We start from the raw sequence: 20,872 nt of genomic DNA on the forward strand, positions 1-20,872 counted from the left end.
GCGGGGCACCGCGCGATGGGTGCCGGGAGATGTAGTCCCGCCGCTCACCCCCGCACATCACACACACCCCCGCCCCCGCCCGGTGAACCGGGACCGCGCGGCCCGCGGGGCGGGCACACCACGGGGGGGGGAATGCGGGACCGGCCCGCGGAAGGGTTCCGTTCGCGGCGGTCCGCGGGTGGCCGCAGCCCCGCCGCGGGGTGAGATGTGTGTGTGTGCGCGATGGGTCGAGGGCTGCGTTGCGCGGGGCAGCGCCCTGCGGGGCGGCGGCGCTCCCGGTGTGCGGGCGCGGGGAGCGGCGCGCCGGGCGGCGGCGGCGCAGGGGTTAAGGGCGGCGGGCCGGGGGGGCCGGGGGCGGGAGCATGCGTGCTGCCGGCCGCTATTGTCTCCGGCGCGGCGCCCGGCTCCAGCGGCGGCCGCAGCGAGGCCGTGCCCGGCGCAGCGCAGCGGAGCGGGCGCGCCGCCCCCGCCGCCCCCGCCGCCCATGGGCCGCAGCTGATCCGCGCCCGGCTCCCGGCCGCGCCCCGGGGCACCAGCGAGGCGGGCGGAGCGACCCGGCCGGCGGCCACCCCACCCCAACCCCCTTCCCCGCCGCTCCCTCCCCGCTCCGCGGCCCCGGAGCCCTCGGCGGCCTCCGCCGGGGGTGACGGCGGCGGCGGCGGCGGACTCGGGGCGCCCTCGCCCCTGCGGGCCCGGCGGGGGAGGATGCCTGGGGCGGGGATGGGTTTTCGCCCGTAGCTCCCCGCGCCCCCCCGCTTCCTTCCGCCCCCCTCTCGCCCTCCCAGCGGGGGCGGCGCGGCCCCGTTCCCCGCGGGGGGCTGTCGCTCGGCTCCCTGCGGCCCGGCGGCGCCCACATGGGGGGCAAGCAGAGCACGGCGACCCGCTCGCGGGGCCCCTTCCCGGGGGTGTCGACGGATGACAGCGCCGTGCCGCCGCCGGGCGGAGGGGGGGGGCCGCCCCCCTTCGGCCATTACCGGGCGGGCGGCGGCGGCGGCGCGATGGGGCTGCGCAGCCGCTCCGTCAGCTCGGTGGCCGGGATGGGCATGGACCCGGCGGCCGCCGGCGCCGTCCCCTTCGGGCTGTACGCGGCGGCGGCGCGGGCGGCGGGGGAGGCCGAGCGGGCCCCGGGCGGCGGCGGCGGCGGCGGTCCGGGCTCCGACTCCACGTACGCCCATGGCAACGGTTTCCAGGAGACGGGAGGCGGTCACCATAGAGACGGGATGCTGTACCTGGGCGCCAGGGCCTCGCTGGCCGATGCGCTGCCCCTCCACATCGCACCGCGGTGGTTCAGCTCGCACAGCGGTGAGTGCCGGCTCCCCGGAGCCTTCCCCCGGCTTCCCTTCCCTCCGCGGGTGCCTGAGGACGGCCGTGGGCGCGGTTCACCCGGCAAGGGGGAGCTGCCCCCGTCCTGGCCGGCCGGCCAAGCCGCGTTGTGCCAAGCCCCGTCCCCTCCCCTGGTGCGGGCGGGTGGGTGCGCGCTGGGGCTGGCATCTCTGTCAAGGTCAAGGGAGGAAGGGGCTGTGGAGGGAGGAGGCTTTCTAGAAGGGAGGTGTTTTGGCTTGGGGACACGAAGCAGTGGATGTGACACCCACCCCTCCCATCGACCTGGGGCAAGATGGTCTGAGGGTGGTGTAGCTCAAGCCCTTGGTTTTGAAGAGCAGGCTGAGCTCCTCGTGCCTCTTTCTGATGGTGTTCCAGGGATGCCAGTCAGGTATAGCGGTTCCTGTGCCTTAAAAACTGGTAAAGAGGCAGAGGAAGCCTCTGAAGGTGAGGTGTGGGGTTTTTTTTCCTTTGTTTTGTCTGATAAAGGGCCAGGGAGAGGCCAAAGCGTGTTTTCTCATTCAAGCCAGCTGGCACTGTTGTGGTTGCTGAGGAGGAAACAAAGGAGGAACTGCCTTGCCTCTTTAACAGGGCCGGGGAGCTGGCTGGGCTCTCTCGCAGGAAACGTGTCAGGCTGTGGGAGGGGGAAAGGTTATACTCCCCTTCACCCTCCTGGCTGGACCCTTGGTGTGTCCTGGAGTCTGGAGAGGAGCTCTGGCTGCGAGCAGGGCTGTGTCACTGACCTAGTTTTGTCTGGGTGCAGGGAGCGAGGTGGGAGGTCCTCTCTTCCCCTCCTGGCTGGAGGGGAAGTCATTTCAGGGATGTCTCCTTGCGTTTCCTGGAATAGTCTGGGATTTCTCTCCCACCCGTCCCCCTCACAAATGCTGTAAGTGTTCTCCTTGCATGACGTGGTCTGGGAATTTCATAATATGCCTTGGGACAATGCCTCATTTTCAGGAGGACCTGAAACTGAACCAGTGGACGAGAGCAAAGTGCAAAATGAAGCTTGCGGGGCCCATTTTTCTACTTCCATTTTGGGATTTTTCCCTTTTGCCCTGTCTCCAGGGGCTGCTCTTCTCCATTAGATCGAAGCTGCGTGTCTTGCACTGCATCCTCAGTGGCAGGACACTCCAGGCACAATTCCTATTGATCTGGATTAGCTGGATGCTTACTGTCCTCCCTGGCAGATGGAGAGGGGCTGGCCTGTGGCGCTGGAGTTGAGACCAAGAGCTTCTGCAAACTTTCTTGCTCCATGACCTTGCCCAGGCTGTGCTGCTGCTGCTGCTCTGGTTTTTAAATGCAGAAGGAAACTGAGGCGCAGCATCCTTCCAGGTATTCCACAACCTTCTGTGGGAACGAGGGCTGCGAGTCCTCCTGCTGCCCCCGGTGCCGGAGCCTCGCGACAGAAACACCCTGCAGCTCCTGGGGGTCGCTCAGAGAGTATCAGTTACATTAAGTGCTAGTTCTCAAACTGCAGTGCTGAGAGGCAGAAATCCCGGTCATAAAAATAAACCATCTGCAAAATGGAGTAAGCTGCTCTCGGCCGCTCGAGCGAGTTAGTGCGATGCTGCTGGGTTAAACCTGGTGTGCCCTTGAGAGGTTGCAATGTGAGCTGTGGGAAGTGCTGCAAGAACTGGGTTTCTCTGGTGCCTCTTTTGGGGCCCTCTGAGAGCATTTGAGCTGCACGGGCAGCACTGAGAGCCGCTCAGTCCGAGCCGGAGCCTCTCCCGGTGCCGGTTCTTCCTCGTGGCTAATTAATAGCAAAACGAGCAGAGGATTCTTAAAAACCCTCCTGGAAACTTGTCGGAGCACGTTAAACTTTTGCACTCTCCCTCTTAGTGTAAGAAGTTAATGGAGGATTTGAAGACTGAGGGGAAGGGGGAAGTAAACCACCTCCCGACTGCTGAAATTCCCGCTGATCTGCCGTTGCAGCTGGTTAACCTACAGCAGGGCAGCCAGGAGCCACTCGCTCCTTCCCCCCTGCCTCCCCATCGACCTGCTCCTCTCGCAGCTCCGAGCCACTCCATTAGCCTGTGGAAAGTGCTGAAGCAGCAGTGCTCTGGTAAATGGAGAGGAGCTTTGACATTGCTGCGCGTGACCGTCCCTGCTCCTCTTGAAGGATGACTCGAGGGTGGGGATGAAGGGATGTGCCGACGCACCAAACCCACTCAGCAGGATGCATGCCTGGGGATCTGCCTGAACTGCTGTACTGCCAAGGAGAGGAGCCCCCAAACGCTGTGGCTGACAGGGCTGGAGAGTGGCTTCTTGCCCTGCCAACCCCTTTCTGGATTCCTGGATGGTGCTGACCTCTGCACGTGGCGAAGGTTGCATTCGTGGGCTTGTTCTTCCAGGAGCACTTGAGTTTGGGGGATGAGCTGGGAGCCTCGAAGTGCAGCGTGGACTCTGGGGGGCCCTCAGTGGGACACTGAGGAGTTTGCCCTGGTTTAAGGGCACTGATAAAGGGGCCGTCGTCGCCTGTGATAACGGGAGCACACAGATAGGCTGGGCGCCTCACCACCCCCTTTATCTGGGCTGTTGTGCCTCTGCAGCTGCTTCAGGGCTCATCTGGCCCCTCAGCAGGGACCCCAAGGAGTGAGCTGGGCAGGCTGAGCTCTTTTCCCTGGCTGCTGTCACTCCTTCCCCCCTCTGCAGTTGAAGGCCTGCAGAAGAGCTGGGTGTACCGGGGGGGGGGAGAGAGGGGGGCTGTGCTGGGAAACCTGTGCAGAGGGTGAGAGGAGCCCACTGCTGAGTCCCTCTGGACACTGCTGTGGCTGCCAGGGTGGCAGGAGCAGTTAGATACTGATGGCCTCTAGCTCTTCCCACGACCAGTGGAGGAGAACTGCTGCTCTAATGAACAGCAAAGCCTACGTGTGTCTTCCAAACAGGGTGGGCAAAGGGCTCTGACCTTTGTGGTGGAGCTTGTCCCTCTCTCTGAGTGGACAGCACCTCCCTGGGTAAGTGAATGCTGTTTTCTGATGGGGGTTTTCCCAGGTGTGTCCACCATACACACCAGCAGTGTAACTGTTCCAGCATCCCTGACACTACTCTGGGATTTCCATCTGCCCAGGGTTTCTGATACTCCACTTCCTGGCCTCCGTGAGTGGAAGATGACAAAACATCTTGTGCAACTTTGGGAGTTTGCTTGTAGCATTTGACCCTGTCTCTTAGCTTTGTAACCACTAGACTTCTCAGTAAAGCCGAGGCCAGTGAGAACAAGGGAGAAGAGGGAGATGTGTGTTTTAATGCTGCATGTCTGCAGCTTTGTGTGGTTCTCTCAGTATCACTCGTGTTACTCATCTTCATCAGAGGATCTCAGGGAGTTTGCAGAGGCTGTAAGTAGCTTAAAGTTTATCTGGAAATCCCACTCATCACCCAAAGCCCTTGAGTGTTTGAAGCTCTAATAAATCCATATCTTCTTGTCTGCTGGCTAGCCCAAGGAAGTGCCTAGCTCATCCTTCTGTACAGTGCCACCAGGAATGTCACAGGCCTTCCGTGCACCAACAAAGCAGGCTGTTTGCCCTGGATGCTGGTGGCACCAATATCAGGAGGTCTTCTTTGCCACATGAGCTGCTGTGTGCTCAGCAGCGCTTTCCTGGAGCAGGAGCAGGGGAGATGGAAAGGTTTTTGAGGCAGAGATGGCAGCCAGGGTGCTGGGCTGGGGCCTTCTTCCGGCAGAGTTAGAGAGCAAAAGAAGCTGGAAATGCTCTTCCATCCATAGGGATGGGAAATAGAGGTTGTTTGTTGGAGGATGAGCTGAAGATGTGTTGGGCAACCCCAGTCTCTGTGAGCTGGGGAGAGGCCTCTCAGTGGTGAACCCTTGCTGTACCCTGATGGCTTCAAGTCCTGAGCCTTTTCTTGCTGGTGCCTGCAAGCTACTGGAGGGAATTCCCCTCAGCCCTGGCTTTCCTGACACCAGCTTGTCACCAGTGTGCCCTGGCAGCCAAAAGGCCCAACCATGTCCTGGGGTGCATCAGGCTCAGCATCACCAGCCGGCCGAGCGAGGTGATTGTCCCGCTCTGCTCTGCACTGGTGCAGCTTCACCCTGAGTCCTGTGTGCAGTTTTGGGCACCACAATGTAAGAAAGACATTAAGTTATTAGAGAGGGCCCAAAGGAGGGCCATGAGGATGGCAGAGGGTCTGGAGGAGGGGAAGGCGTGTGAGGAGCGGCTGAGGGCACTTGGTCTGCTCAGCCCAGAGAAGAGACGGAGGGCAGAGCTCCCCACGGGCTGCGGCTTCTCTGCTCTCTGTGACCAGTGACAGGAGCCGAGGGAACGGCTGGAGCTGTGCCAGGGCAGGGTTAGGTTGGATATTAGGAAAAGATTCTTCACCCAGAAGGTGGTCAGGCACTGGAACAGCTCCCCAGGGCAGTGGTCACAGCATCGAGCCTGCCAGGCTTCAGGAAACATTTGGGCAACACTCAGGCACGTGGTGTGGTTCTTGGGGTTGTCCTGTGCAGGGCCAGGAGTTGGACTCAGTGGTCCCTGTGGATCCCTTCCAACTTGGGATATTCTATGATTCTATGAACTTTTCAACAGGCATACAATGTATATGTTTCCCTTCCTGCTTCCAGGAGCTAGGCCAGGGGAAGGGTACCCCAGCATCTGCAGGAACTATTTTTGCTGATGGAAATTTCCAAAGATGACTGTCCTCAAACAATCTTCTTGTGAGTTTGGTGCTGGTGACTGTCTGGCAGCCGAAATGAGCACCTGTATCATCACCAGGCCTGCAGATCATTTGGGAATTGGGTGCAGGAATGGTCCTGATGACTCCCCAAGCTGGTGATATTCAGCTGTTGGGCTCTCCAGGTCTGGAGTTCTGCCTTCTCTGAGCCAGCTGCCAAGGCAGCACACACCCAGGACAGGGGGAAGAGGCAGCAGCTGCCTTGCAAGGGTGGAGTGCTGAACACCAGAAGACAGGAGAGTCGAAGGCATCTCTAACGAGATGAGGTTGGAGTGTGCCCACGTCGGCGCTGTGCGTCAGGAGCCGGCGGTGGCTGTGGTTATCCTCAGTCTCCACAGCCAGAGCGAGGGCTGGCTGTCCCTGCTCTCTCTGGTGCCCTCTGAGGTCACAGCTGCCTTGCCCAGGAGAGAGGCACTAATTGCTGTGCACATTAACTGGCTTGGCTGGACACTCTCCTCTCTAAACCTGTGCATAAATCAGCGGGGGGGAGCTGGGTGCCCTCTCCCCCTTCCACTTACGTATATTCCAGAGATGCTGGGAATGATGCTCCTGTGCTCCTGGGCTGACCCATTTCCCAGCCAGGATTGTCTTCCCGGCCCGTGACGTAAGTTTATCCCGTGCTGGTTTGTTGTGCTGAGATGTTTGTTCCGATGACTGGAATAACCGTAAAGGATTCTCTTATTTATTAATGTGCTATTAGGGTTCCTCTCCTCTCTCTCTCTCGTTTGATGGCCGGAGGATCAATCAGATACAGACATCTTTGGTGGAGGAGCAGTAGAAGGCTGGCGCCTGGCCAAGGCAGCCGTGGAGAGTCATGGGAAAATGCTGCTAAATGCTGAAAATTAATTTCAAGAGAAGAGCAGGGAGGGAGAAAAACCCACTTTGGAGGAGGGGAGGGAAAAAAAAAAAAAAAGGCTTTTTTTTCCCCCTGCGATGTAATCTCCTGTGTGACAGATCAGGCAGGCAGCAAAGAGCTCTCTGGATGAATTCCCTTTGCAGGGACCAGTCCCATGGCATCCCAACCACCTGGTGGGCAACCACGAGGTGCATCTCATTTCATCTGCTGCTGGTGCACCAAAACTCCAGATGTGCCTAATGCTTGGTTTTGAATAAATGTGACTTGGCTTCCTTCTGGTTCTCTTGAAGACTGAAATCATAAGGGCTCGGGGATGATACACCTGAGCAGCCAAGTGATGCTGGAAATTAGCAGGCCCTGATGCAGAGCATTTTACCCAGCTGCTCTGGCATGGCTGTATGTTGGGCTATAACAGGCCTCTCTCTCTAGAGACAGACCCATTTTTTATGTCAGGTAGAGCAAGGGTGTTTAAAACTGTGCCTTTAATGTGTCTCCTGCACCGGTCCCACCAGGCAGGTTTTAAATGTGGGTAAACCCTCTGGGGGCTTGGGTACCCCCCAGGGATGCTCCTGCTGTCCCTTGCAGGCACTGCTCTGCAGTAAAAAGTGCTTTTGCTCAGTGCTTTTTGGTGGGACATTGTTGGAGGTGCAGCTGCAGGAAGCTCTGCTGCCTGGGGCCTCTTCTCGTGCCGGTGCACAGCGTTTCCCGTGGGCAGAACCTGGCTGCCGGGGGGTTTCCTGCCCTGCCAGGCTGCAGGCAGGGGAGGGGAGTGCCTGGGCTGGGGGACAGGGGCTGCTTCTCTCCTGTCGTGGTTTAGCCTTCCAGCCCGCTGTGAGTCCTGCACAGCCTGGGTGCGAGGAGGGTGGAAGGAGGAGCCAGGAGGCAGGTCTTTGTGGCTCGTCTCTGTGCTACTGACACAGGGCTTGGTCCACTGGGGCTCCCTGCTGTGGTCCCAGCGCCTCTGTGGTGCCAGGTTTGTGCCACGTGCACTATCTGAGCTGGAACAGAGGCATCACTCAGTGCTGGTGCCCTTCCCCAGGCCCCCACAGCAGGTCTATGGGCAGCTGGAGGTGTTCCATACAAGGTGTATTTAGCTAGTGGGGATGGTGCCTTGCCATTGGAGAGGCTGCAGTGCTCCTCTGAGGTGGAGCTGACTCTTCTCTCCCCTCCTTCCCCGTGGACCTGAGCTGGGCAGTGTTGGCAGCAGGTTGGCCCCGGTGTCGTGGGCTGAATTATCTTGGGAAATTCATCACTCCCTGTGCTTGTGCACACTCGTGCAGCTGTGGGACCCCACCAGAGGCGTGGAGCAAGGCTGTGTGCGTTGTGCAGTGGTCTTTGTAGAGGAGCAGAGAGGTGCTGTGGAAATATTTACCTTTCTGCCCTAGCAGAAATTTCCCAGGGCTTTATATTCCCAGTTAGCACCCTTGGCTGGTTGAGTCTGTGGAGTTATGGCCATGGTTCCTGAGAGGCTGTCACCTGCCAGGCACAGCAAAGGGGCTGGGTCAGGTCCTGGTGAGGGGAGCACAGGGTGCAGATGAAGAATGGAACCGAAAGCTGCTCCGAGCTGTTTCCTGGCCCCAGCAGGCAGGACGGCGTGGCAACAGTGGGTATTTTTAGAGGCCAGCTGCCTGCAACACAGGAGAGGGAAAGCAGCAGTCAGGCAGGAGAATCGAGTGATGCTGACCCTGTCCCACATCCCTGCCCAGCATTCTGGGGTCACTGGCATTTCCATGTCCTCTGTGCAGCTTTGCCTGTTGCTGCCTGCAGAGGTGGCTGGCTCCCTTCTCCCCTTGGCCATGACTGTGTTCCTGTGATCACAGCTCATCGATTCGAGGGTGGTGCTGGGGGCTCTGCTCTTCCTGGATGATTGCATTACAGCTTGGGCTGGTGGGTGTTTGAGGGATTGTTTTTTAGAGAAGCCTTTGTCACCAGCGAGGGGAGAACCTGCAGTTTCTCCTGCAGCCAGGGTAATTGCAGTAATTAATTTGGGAGCCCTCCCCACAAGGTGATGGAGCTGTGCTTCATCAGAAGCGCTGCAGGGGAATTAGATCCACCTTTCAGTCCATCCATCCAAGGCCTGTACATCTGTAGCCGGGGAAGAGGAGGAGGGGTTTGGCTCTGGGCTGATGGCTTAAATTAGCGTCTGCAGGGAGGTCGAGTCAGTATGGGCAGAGATCAGTTTTGGGGCCAGCCCTCTGTTGAGCTGGTGCTGAGTGGGATGGGGTGAGGCTGAGCATCCTGCCTGAGCTGCCTCAGCATTTCAGGTGATTCCCAGTCAGATCTTGCTGGTTTGAACCTATTGTCCATCTGCTTAGTTATTACACCCTTGATTTCATAGCCCTTGAGGTCTGCTACTTGCCTGGATCTTACCCTTCAAAGGGTGGTTGTAGATGCCTTTGATTTCTTTTTGCTCCCTGTAGACAGGTACAAAGAAGATGACACCCTGCAGCTGCTCCTGGGTGAATGTTTCCTGAGAGGATGCTGCTTCACAAGGCCCTGCCCAGCTCTGGGAATCAGGGGAACGTGCTCCTCTGTGTGTTGCCTTTTCGGATGGGGAAGAGAGACCTTCAAACCCCACAGCTGGGATTTCTGTCGTCTGCAGGCCCCACTGTCACCCTCCTTCTCATGCTGGAGGGTGGCAGGTGTTGAAGCAAAGGGGCAGAGAAGGCGGGACAGGCAGGCAGGGTTTTTCCTGCCTGTGGCACAATGTGCAGCCCCTCCTGCCTCTGCTGGCAGGATCCAGTGTGGGCAGAGCTGCCGCTCGCCGAGGGGTTCGTTCCTCTGAGATTCCATGCTCTGCGTTTCAGAGGTTCGGCTCCCAGAGCTGCAGAAAGCTGGCTCTGCCTGCCAGCCGCCTCCATGCTGCAAAGGCAGCTGGGAAGCTCTGGAGTGCTGTAGCCCCATTCCCAGCATGGATCTGTCTCCCAGATCTCTTGCCTCTGGCTGTCGAAGGGGAGCTCGTGCTGTCTGTCCAGGCAGCTTGGTGCTGTCGAGCACCCCTCCCCTCTTGTAGTATGCACAGCAGAGAGGTGTGATCATCCTGCAGCTTTGCACCCCTCTTTTTCCCCTTCCTGCTCTCCTGCTAGCCTGGGGCATTCACTGGGCATCCCTCAGCAATCACAGTCCCCCCTGGGGAGCTGGGAGATGCTCTGTGCTGTGCAGCCCTTCCTACCATGTGGGGGGCAGGTTAGGGCATGCTCTTCACTAAGATTCTTTTTTTTTCCAATGGTGGAAAAATTTCAAACTTTTCTGTCTTTCTGCAGAAACAACCAGTGTGAAGTGGCCACAAGTGTTTCCCAGCCGTGCTCTGGCTGTGGGTGCAGCTCTGTGTGCCTTTCATGCTCTGTTTGCTGCCCACTACATAAAAATTGCCCTTTTTGTACCCCAAAAAGCAGCACGTCATTCTTTCCATGCAGGGGCTGGGGGTCTCACACTGATGAGAACCTGTTACCCCAGTGATCCTGCCACCATGGCCCAGGCACAGAGAGACCTTGCACCGCTCTGCTCGTGCGGTGCTGCCATGGGATGCCTGTGGAGGAGGCGCCCCAGGGGTTGGGTGGGATTGCTTCCTGCCAGGAGTGGGTAGGTGGGTGCCATCCATGCTGGGCTCTGCTCCCAGCATCACGAAGCCAGGGCGTGTCATCACGTGCCTCTGGAGCGTCCCTTCGTCCCCCCAGCGGGATCAGCTGAAGCCGAGCCATGACGGAGCCTCGGCAGCATCACAGCACAGGTTTTCTGCTTCGGAAAAACCCTGAGGTCAGGAGGGAGATCACCCCGTGGGGTTGGATCCAGTTGTGTTTGGGAGTGGCTCAGGCCAGGCCTCTGCGTTTTCAGCCTTTCCCAGAGCGGGAATTCCTCTGGCAGCTCCGCGGTGCCGGATCCTGGCGGCGGGGACCCCGTGGGTGCGTCCCCAATGGATGGCTTAGTCAGGAGTGACTCACCCCGCCAGTCCCCACGTGACGTTGCCTCGCTGCTCCCTCCCAACCTCTGCCAAGCCAGAGTGTCCCAATCTCTCCTGTTCTGTTCTGATTTCCACATTGCTGTGCCCCACCGTGCTCCAGAGGATCCCCTGAGCTCCCTCATTTCAGCTCCTGGGACCCCCCCGTTGTCTCCGTGCATCTTGTGGGTGACTCCTGCCTGCAGCAGGGCTTCCTGCTTCGTACAAGAAATATTTGGGAGGGAAAAAAGCAGGCACACAGGCAAACCCTTTGGAAATTCCCAAGGATCCTGCAGGATCCCTGTCCTCACTGGGCAGTGAATTTGAAAACCAGAGGTGGGAAGGCCAGTTTTGTGACTAGCAGAAGCCCTGGATGAGCTTGTAACTTGGTAAATCTGAGCCCTGCAGCCTGGCAGCAGGAGCTGGAGGTGTTAATGCCTTCTCTGGGATGTCACCCAGAACCCCTCTGCTTAACTTTGCTCTTCTCTGGGTTGCTAAAATTAGCTTTGGGCTACACACTCTTCCTTATGAAACCTGTTCCCAGCAGCTGGGGGAGTGTTTCTGTGGTAAACTAGGGCTCTCTGGAAGACAAGGTGACCCCGTGAAGTTGCCTTTCTCATCCAGGTCTGGGGGAACTGATCCTGCAGCATAGCCTGGGCTATGGGAGGGAGATGCTCTCTGGCCTTAGTGTAGGTACTTTTGTTCAAAAATTGCAGCCCATGAAACGGGCAGCACTTAATGACAGACACAGTGGGGTGCTTGGGGTTCAGAGGCAGTTTGCACACTTTCCCTGAGGATGTGTGTGCAAGGAGGGTGGCTCTGGACATAGCCAGACCTCTTTGCCATCCCACTTTTCAAAGTCTGTGGACTGTGCTGGAGGTGTTTTTAAGGGCTTTGATTGTCTGTCTGCTGAGGATTGATAGCTTTGGGTGCTCTGGAGCAAACATCTCTGTGGGGTTCCCTCTCCTGTGTCTCCTGCTCCTTTCCAACTCTCCAGCTTTCCTCAGCCCCAGAATTTCAATCTGTTCTCCTTCTTCCCATCCTCCCCCACCGCCCCCATAGGAACCCAACTGGCTAAAAAAAACACAGCTCTGCCTCCTGGCTTGCAGCGAGCCAGCCTCGAGCTACTGTGACATGATGCCATCCAGCATCGCGTCCTGCACCCATGTCCTGCATCCCTCCGGCCCCAGGGACTTCCTCCACGTCCCACCTGGAGCACTAATGCCTTTTCTTTGCTGCTGCATCTCCTCTCCACGGTTTAAAGGGGGTGGGAATGGACAGAGGGGTCTCCAAAACACAGCGCCTTGAGCGTTAGGACCTTAGCGCTTGGCCTTGGCCAGCTTCGTGTTCCGTGGCACGTCCCTGCCACCCTTGGCTGGTGTGTGGCCACCTGACAGCAGACACCTGCCCCGTGGGGACTTTGCCAGGAGCCACTGCCCACCAGGGACAGCTTTTCTTAGACCTTGCAGAACTTGGCCTTGCCCAGAAGTGGCTTCTCTTTGGGGTGCTGCTTTCACGTTACAAACGTTTATTTTCTCCCTTCTCAGCCAGCTGAGCTGACTCAATCAACAAGGAAATGGTGGGGTGGGATAGGGATGCCTCTGCCAAGGCATCAGAAATGGTTGGTTTTCTTTCCAAGCACGGCCATCCAGAAATGTCCCATCCTGGCCACTTCCTCTGCTTGGCTGTCATCTGGGGCTGGCTCACTGGCATCCCGTATCCCTGCCCCCCTTCCATCCCCAGGAAGGTGGGATGCCTTGTTTCCACCCTGGACCTGTCCTCTGTGCTCTCCCACCTCCCTGCAGCCTTGACTGGGGAGGAAGTACGCTGGCTTTTTCCGAGCTGGCAAATGAGACAGCTTAAGTGCTTTACTCTTTCCTGCCTACGTGTCCCTGCTCGTGTCAGCCCTTGTGCTGCCCTATACCCAGCGCCCTGGTGGGGTTCTTGAGCCCTGCCCGGGCAGTGGGGCTGTGCTGGGCCTTGGCTCCTGCCTCTGCCCATGCAGCTGGCACCCTTCCCTTCTGCCAGGGGAAGCAGGTTCTGGCCTCATTCTGCTGAGTGCTGTGGCTCCCAGGCCCTCGGTGCAGGTGCTGTGCTGGCAGAGAACCGTGGTGCTTACAGGGTGGGTCCTTGGTGCAGCTGCCTTCTGGCCCCGGTGCAAGGCTCTGGGTAGAGCATCACTTCCATGGGGACTTCCACGTCACTTCCCGCTCTCAGAAGGGGACACTCGTGGGGTCCCCAGCTGCCTGCTGCCTGCCCACGTGCTGGAGATGTGCTCTGTGCACCCAAGTGCCATCTCCGGGGTGCTGCCCTGTGACCATCACTTCAAAAAAAATGAGGCTGCTTTAAACCAGTAGGGAATTTATTTTCCAGGAGATGTTGGGTCTGAATATCTTGGCCCTTCAGATTTCCTTCACCTGCCTGGCACATAGGACAACTCTTCCCTGATTTCTTCTTCCTGAGGATGTGCTGGAGCCCTCAAGGAGTAAGGGAAGGGGAGGACTTGGAGCCCCTTTATCTCACCCAGCCCCTCATACTTTGGCTCCAGATTGACCAGCAGGGCCCATAGACATGGTCTCTCAGTCTTTCCCTACTCTTCAATCAGTAATGTAGGTTTTTTCAAGATGATCCACCTCTTCCAGCTTCCACCTGGTGCTGGTTCAGCTGGTAATGTCAGGGAAGCCACGGGAGGAGGTGAGATGCTCAGGGTCTGCTCAGCAGGGAGGAGGCACCAGGACTGCATGCTTGGCTCAAATATTCCTCGTGTTTATCTCATGCTTGGATGCATCCTCACCTGGCGGAAGCCCAGCTCCTTTGGCTGGGAGCCCAGGATGCTCTCTGGAGACATGGAGGTGGGCTGTGCAGCTGAGGTTTCCCAATCTTCCATGAGCATCAGGCAGCCTGGACTTGGCCTGAGCTCCCTGGCGCTCTGGGTGTCCTGTGGGGTGGCTGGGCACCAGAGGAGGATGTCCACTCCTGGGGCAGGCATGTTTTGGGGAGCTCCCACACACAGGGCTCCTGGTTTATCCCATGACAGTAATGGGGACCTGGGCAACCAGGGATCCCTTTGGCAAATAGGGATGGGTCTCTTTGGTGAATTCTGCTCTGAATGGGGTGGGTTGCTGGGGTTGTGCCTGGGCTGCTGCTTCCTCCTGCTTTCAGGGCACATCATCCCCCACCAGTGTCTTCCTCCCACTGCTGGAGGGGCCGTGTAGCGGTGATGCTGCTGCTCTCTGTGCTTCAGCCATCCTGCCAGTGACACAGCCCAGGTTTCCTACTGCTGGGGTCATGATGCATCTCCTGATGGCACTGTAGCCTGGAAGCAGTCTGCCTGGAGGCACGCCAGGCTAGTGGAGGGTTTGGCAGGGGAATGTGGACGTGCCTTTCCCTGCAGTTTGGGACAGGCTCCATGGACCTGGTCTCATCCACCCCCGAGGGGAGCAGCCACTTCACTCACAGAACACGGCGTGGTTGACCCCGTTGTAGTGCTGAGTAGACACAAGTGATGGGAATTTCCCATCCCAGCTCCAGAAGCAGCTCTGTTTGGCATGTTCAGAGATGAGTTGGAAAGGGTGTCTTGACCCTCCCGCCACCACCAAAGTCTCTGCAGCTCTGTGGCGGTGCTGTAGGCACGGTGAGGGTTAACCACCAGGCTTCTTCAGCGTGCATAGGACCTGGTGGAGCTTTTCAGAGGTTCCCAGCTCTACTTTGCCTGGCTCTCTAAAATAAACCATGTAACCTTCCTAAAAATACTCAGAGGGCAGTAGCCCCTGGAGAGCACCAGCACTGCTTGCTCCTGGTTTCTAGACCAAGCCATTGGAGAGATCAGATCACATGCCTGCATCTCACAGCCCTGGAAAGCCCTTGGCTTTCTCAAAGTCTCCTGCAGGATACAGGAGTCCAGGTCTTGATCTGAACCTGCCTTTCGAGGCCAGCCCACTTCCTGTGGCACCCTGCTCTTCCTCACTGCTGGCAGGAGCTGGTGCCTGCCCACACATCTCTGCATGAGGTGACACTGCCAGCTCCAGGTTTAATGTGCCGTGGTCAGGAGCGTCACCAGCTGCCCTGGGCACCGTGGGAGGGAGGAAGGATCCATGGCCTTTCCCTGGAGCAAGCCCTGGGCCTCCCCACGGGTGTGGGAGGCCCTGGCAAGGAGGAATAGCTGGGCCCTTCCTCTCATTTTTTTTTAGGCATGTGGGAGGAGGATGGAAAGGGCTCTGAGGAGGAGGGAGGGAGGGAGCTGAATTTTCCATGAGCAGCTGTCAAAATGTAATCTCCTGCGTTGCTCCGGCTGGCAGCTTAGGCAGGATAAATTAATGGGGATTTCGGGGAATGTGGAAAATACCATGGCCTGAAGGGGGCTGGCCCTGCGGGAGTGGCTCTTTCATCTGTGGGACTGGCTGGGGCAGCCTGGGCTGTGGAGGGATCTGCAAGGCACAGGGCTTGGTGCCTGCCGCTGTTAGGTGCTGCTTTCACGGGTTTTCTGCCCTCCACCTCCACCCAAAGGTCACCTGGAGAAGGGGTGGGGGAGTTCACCCCTTCTCTGCCTCCCCATTCTTCTGGCAGGGGGCTCCTGCTGGAGAGGAACACAAGCAGTTGCTGTTGCAATGTCAAGTATTGATGCCAACAGCTGGGGTGCGGGGCAGCCCCCTGCCCTGGGGGCCTTTCCATGCTGTCTCCCTGCTCCTGCTCAAACCGGGGAATTTATGCAATTGCGTTTTCATCTTCCTTCTTTTTCCCCCTCCATCTTGTGAAATGCAGAGCCAGACAAGTATGTGTGCTCCTGCACTCGTCTCAGCCCCCAGACCTGTCTGTCTGGAGGGCACCACACACGTGCTGGGGCTTGAGCCCGGGCCCCTCTGTCTGCCCAATGTCCCCATGTCCTTGCCACGGGGCCGTGGCGGTGTCGGGAGCCCCAGTCCCTCAGCCAGCTGCCCGTGGAGCGCTGGGGAGCATGAGGAGTGTTCATGCCGGCTATTTATAACTGTGCTAAAGCTATCCCAGCGAGCAGAGAGGCCTGGAGATACGGCAGCAGCCGCTTGCCAGAGCCTGCAAAGGGCCCTGCTCTTTGCCTGGCCCCGCTGATTCATCAGCAGCCGTGCCCTGGCAGCTGCTGACCGGGCGGTGTCAGCCAGGCCCTCTCCTTTCCTGGCGGCTGCACATCTCGGAGGATACTTTCAGGTGCTGCCGGAGCCGGCAGATCTGGGGCAGCCTGTTTAAAATAACACATTGGCACAGAAAAAAGGGGGGGAGCAGAGGAAACGAGGTCTCCTGGCAGCCCGCACAGGGAATGGCGCCGAACCCCGACCCACGCCTCGCCCCGATGCAGAGTCCCCTTGGCCTGGGGGAGCCCTCACAGCCCTTCCAGGGACTCACCGGTCCCCAGGGCTCCCGGGGGTCTGGTGCCCGTGGTGTGGGGAGCCATGGGCGTCAGGCAGGGCAGGGTGGGCGGGCTGCCAGGGGAGCGGGGCACTGCGAGGGTGTCTCCAAGGGGAGGCCGGTCGGGTCTTGCATCAGGCAGGCTGGGAGCCATCCGAGCCATCCGCGCTATAAATACACTGGGCGGGTAAACACTTGGGAGGAGGAAAAAACCCAGCTATTTCAGCTAATGGGCACGGCTGCCACAAGGTATAAATCGGTCAGGAGTAAAATTAGGCTGGAGACGAGGAGGCAGATTGGTACTGCTGCCCACGAGGCCCTGGCTGCCAGTGCTGTCCTGTCACCTGGGGCTTGGTGCAAATGGGGCCAGACTCACAGCACAGACCTCGTGGATCAGTCTGGCTGGGGCAGGGATGTGTCCCTGCAGGGGTACACTGCAGGACACCCCTCTGGAGGGACCCCTGGGCTCGAGGGCTCCTTGTTTTACCAGGTCCTTTGAGTCCTGCCTTTTAGGCCAGTCCCAACACCATCAATGATACTCATCCTTTCTGCGCCCTCCTGAGAAATAACTGCCCTCTGGAGGGGCAGGATTGGCATCCCTAGGCTTTCATTTGAGGAGCTGGGAAGTCATCTGTATTTATCACCACTGCTAATGAGCAGGCACTCAGCTGTTGGGCAGTTACCCTGGCTGGTTGCACTGCAGAGGTCTGAGCTGCCTCCTGTTAAAGCCAGTCTACTTTCTCCCTTCTAAGAACCAAAAAAAAAAAAAATGTCCTGGCCACATCCACGTGGTGGCAAAAAAGAACCTGATTCATCCTTAGATAATTTGTGTACATTGCTTTTTCTTCTTTCCTGAGCAGCCTTTGCATATATATGAAGAAAGCTCTTAGGCGGCACTGCAGTCAAACCTGATCTGCTTTTAGAAGGCAGATCCTTAAATTACCCTCTCCCTCTCTGCAGGCAGGGAATTGCTGGATGTTCTGGTGCAAACCCGTGGTGGTGGCACACTCAACTTGAGCCCTACTGCTCTGCTGGGCAGGGATGCACTGCATGGCCTCGAGCTGGCTGCAGTGGGAGGACAGGGAGTCCTGAGAGGGTGACCTGTAGGACTGGTTGGTGTTCTGTTCCTTAGGAGTGTGCAGCTCAGACACCTGGGTTTGGGGCAGCCTCGGTGGGCGGGGCTGGGGGTGATGCCGTGGTGATCTGCATGGCTCGAGCAGGTGGTGACACTGGTGTGACACCCTGGCACCAGCCAAGCCCCTTCATGCCCAAGCAGGGTTGCCATGCAGAAGGTTGAAGCTTGAAGCATCCCAGCCAGCTTCATCCAAGAGCCTGAATCACCAGACAGAGCCAAGGTCAAGCTGGGGCATCAGCCTGCAGGGTCCCCCTGTTCGAGGGCTGCTGCCTGGCGCTGGAGGGGTGAGCACCCACCTCACTCCTGAAAAAAGCTGGAGAGAGCAGCAATTTGGGTTTGAGGCTCCCACCTGCCAGTCCTTTGCTGCAGCCCTACAAAAAAAACCTCCTTCCCTGCAGCTTTTCTGGCTCAGCCACATGGTGCTGAGCTCTGGCAGCAGGGACAGCACCATCCAGGCAGGGGGACGTGCCCCTGCGCTTGCCAGTGGCAGGGTGCTGCATGCCCCAGGCTGCTGCTTGCCCTTTAAGGCCTGGCAGCAGCTGATGGCCACGTGTGCGCTGCCTTGGCACCCTCTCTGTGCCCTCTGCGCGCTCGGGGACGACCAGCGCGCCGGCTGGGGAGGCTGTGCCCTGTCCGGTGGCTGTGCCCGCACCAGCACAGGATGAGCAGGTGCCCAGCGGGCGCTGCGTGGGGTGAGGGTCACCATGCAGGCGGCAGGTGAGGGGCTGCCCTGCCCCACCACGGCCTCGGGGATTCCCTGGGATGCAGGGTGGACGACTCGACTCCCGCTGCCCTTGCTAAGGGCTCGTCTCTGCTCTCCCTCCAGGTTTCAAGTGCCCCATTTGCTCCAAATCTGTGGCTTCTGACGAGATGGAAATGCACTTTATCATGTGTCTGAGCAAACCTCGCCTCTCCTACAACGGTAAGGACCGAGCTCTGCGGGGACACGGCATCCTGCCGCCTTGGGATGACTCCGGGCAGGCTGGAGCATGCAGCTCAGCTGAGCTTGGCAGGAGGGCTCTTCTCCAGCAGGGTGGTGCTGCTCCCAGTCCCTGCTCCACTCTGCTCCCCCAGCATGGCTCAACTCTGCTGCTCTTGCTTTTTGGCTCCTTTGTAACACAGCCCCCTGCCCAGGCTGCTCTGTGCCAGAGGGAGCCCTCCTGGCTGGGTGTCCTGCCTGGCGAGGACAGGGGACACGTGTCCCCTTGGGCTGCCCCTCTGAGGGCTCATTGCCTTCCTCCCCTCCTCACTGGCTGGGACAATTACGGTGCTGAGCTCTGGGCTGAGCGCTGGGCTGCATCTCCCACCTCCCTCCTGACCACTGGTGTGGGAGGGATGCTCGCCTCCTAGTCGGTGGTGATTTTTTAGAAGCCAGGGGTAGGGGCTGTGTTTGCTCCAGCTGCCCCAGCCCCTGTGCCTCCACCTGAGCCTCCTGCTAGTGTTTTACAGTGCTGCTGCCGTTCTGCCCCAAGGCAGCTGCACCCACAGCAGGGCCGTGGGTTCCCCTTCATCCCAGGGAGGGCAACACCGTGAGGGTCCCCATCTCACCGCTGCCCTCTCCTCCCCTCCCAGACGACGTGCTGACCAAGGATGCTGGCGAGTGCGTGATCTGCCTGGAGGAGCTGCTGCAGGGGGACACGATAGCCAGGCTGCCCTGCCTCTGCATTTATCACAAAAGGTACTGTGAGGGCAGGGCCAGGCAGGTGGCAGGGGACAGGAGGGGACACCCGAGGTTCAGCAGCACGGGGGTGACACACTCTGCTCTCCTCTGGCAGCTGTATAGACTCATGGTTTGAAGTGAACAGATCTTGCCCGGAGCATCCTTCTGATTGACCTGCCGGGTGTGCTTGCTGACTTCTCTTTAAGGTGAGCCTGGGGCGGGCTGCTCAAACGGGACATTCCCATGCTGGGTTTAAATCCTGGGCCGGGAGGGGAGGATGGGGTGGGATGAGGTGGGGTGGGACAGCCAGGGCTCGGGCTCCTCACCCGGGATGGTCTCTCTCTGCCGTTGCAGGGCACCTTGCTATACCTGCTGTACCTCCTCTCCCTGTCCCCCCGCCCCGCCTGGAGTTTTGGGCTGACTTTAAATTCCTCAAGAAGACAAAAATAAAACCCAGAAACTTGAATCCACTTGGGACAACGGCGCATTTTTTATTTTATTTTATTTTATTATTTTTATTTGTTTTGTTGTTGTTTTGGTTTTTTTTTTTTGCTCGTTTTGTTTTTGTTGTTTTTTTTTTTTAATTTAAAAGATTTGAAACAAAAAGAAACATCCAGGAGAAGACAGTGTGAGAAAAGCGGAGCGACCTGCTCTCCCTTCCACAGCCGCTGGTCACCAGGAGAGCTCTGCCTGCCCAGAGGCCCCAGGGACGCCCTCGGCCGAAACCCTGCCATGATGTTTGGCTTTTTCCCCGAAGCGAAAGGGGAAAGCTGCCGGGGGACAGCCGGCCAAACGGAGCACGCGGCATTTCTCACCGGCAACCCCCCACCTCCCACCCGGACTCGCCCGGGGGCTCTGCTCGGTTTTTTTGCACTGACTAAACGGGAAATTTCTCCTCTCTCCCGTCTCCCTTTTGGAGATCTCCACCCTGGCCCCGGCAGCGTTGAGATGGGGACTCTGCCCCACGCCGGGAGCGGGGCCACTGCTCCCCCCTGCTGAGTCGCAGGGGTCCGTCTTTCAAGTGTTTACAACGAGGAAAAAAAAAAAAAAAGGAAAAAAAAAAGAAAAAAAAAGAAGAAAAAAAAAGAGAAAATGGACAGGAAAAAAAAACAAACAAAAAAACAACAAACCACAACTGAAGCTTCGTGTTGACTGGCGTGTTCTTCGATTTGAGCTTCCCTGCCCCGGTGATGTTTACAGACTGGTCACTCTTTAACTCAGCTATAACCACTCAGAGACTGGAGAGCCGCAGCATCCCCGCCGCCCCTCCCGCGCCCCCTCGCCGGGCTCCTCTTGCCAAAACCGCCCCCCCTCTTTCTTTTCCATCGGCTTTGAGTTGGACCCTTTGGAGGAGGGTATGGGGAAGGCCCCGATGGCCCCCCGGATGCCCTTGGCCCCCCCTGGTCGCGGGAGTGGCTTTGCTGGAGGTGCCAAGATGGAGTCATTTCATGGCAGTGCCCCCTCCCCTGCCCATCCCGTCCCCTCCTGGCGCGGCGGGCGCGTTTTCGTTGGTGAGACCTCCCCTGCCGGTGGCCGTGCCCCTGCGGGAAACCTTTCTGTATTTATATATTAAAAAAAACGGGGGAAAAAAAAGAGTTCAGAGCTTGGGGGGAGCTTCCTTCATTAGTCAAGGTGTTTTGATATGGTATTAAAACAATGTTCAATAAAATATTCACTGTTATTTTATTTCACTGGCTTTCTTGGTGAAGCAGATGATGCCGACGGGGTGCCGGAGACTCCCACCTGTGCCAACGCCCCTTCCCCATATCTGCCACGTGGGGATGGCCCCAGTGGTGCTCAGCAGATCCCAGAGATGGGAGTGTCATGGGGGCCATGATGGACATTCCCACCCAGCACCACCAGCACCGTGACTCAGGGGAAGAGACTAAAGTGGGACCACCATGG

At 58.4% G+C, this 20,872-nt stretch overlaps 1 protein-coding gene across 2 annotated transcripts; it reads left to right on the forward strand.

Moving 5' to 3' along the window:
• Nucleotides 1-560: 560 nt before the first annotated feature.
• Nucleotides 561-20,653, forward strand: ZNRF1 (zinc and ring finger 1). 2 transcript variants are annotated; one of them, XM_050311072.1, is made up of 5 exons: nucleotides 561-1,302; nucleotides 18,134-18,229; nucleotides 18,880-18,985; nucleotides 19,083-19,173; nucleotides 19,560-20,653. In XM_050311072.1, exons 1-4 carry the CDS (start codon nucleotides 855-857, stop codon nucleotides 19,138-19,140), a joined length of 708 nt encoding a protein of 235 aa, XP_050167029.1. In that variant the 5' UTR covers nucleotides 561-854; the 3' UTR covers nucleotides 19,141-19,173; nucleotides 19,560-20,653. The 2 variants fall into 2 exon arrangements, with proteins under 2 accessions (XP_050167029.1, XP_050167028.1); XM_050311071.1 differs by having other exon boundaries at nucleotides 564-1,302; nucleotides 19,322-20,653.
• Nucleotides 20,654-20,872: the final 219 nt, after the last annotated feature.

Source organism: Myiozetetes cayanensis, unplaced genomic scaffold, assembly GCF_022539395.1.
Source record: "Myiozetetes cayanensis isolate MyiCay16 unplaced genomic scaffold, myiCay2020 scf16, whole genome shotgun sequence".
Classification (NCBI taxonomy): Eukaryota; Metazoa; Chordata; class Aves; order Passeriformes; family Tyrannidae; genus Myiozetetes; species Myiozetetes cayanensis.

Bases quoted from the DNA above. Each gene is read 5' to 3' on its own strand.
- ZNRF1 (XM_050311072.1), top strand. From the start codon at position 855: ATGGGGGGCAAGCAGAGCACGGCGACCCGCTCGCGGGGCCCCTTCCCG. The intron at 1,303-18,133 runs GTGAGTGCCGGC...CTCTCCCTCCAG, and splicing joins GTGGTTCAGCTCGCACAGCG to GTTTCAAGTGCCCCATTTGC. The intron at 18,986-19,082 runs GTACTGTGAGGG...CTCCTCTGGCAG, and splicing joins CTCTGCATTTATCACAAAAG to CTGTATAGACTCATGGTTTG.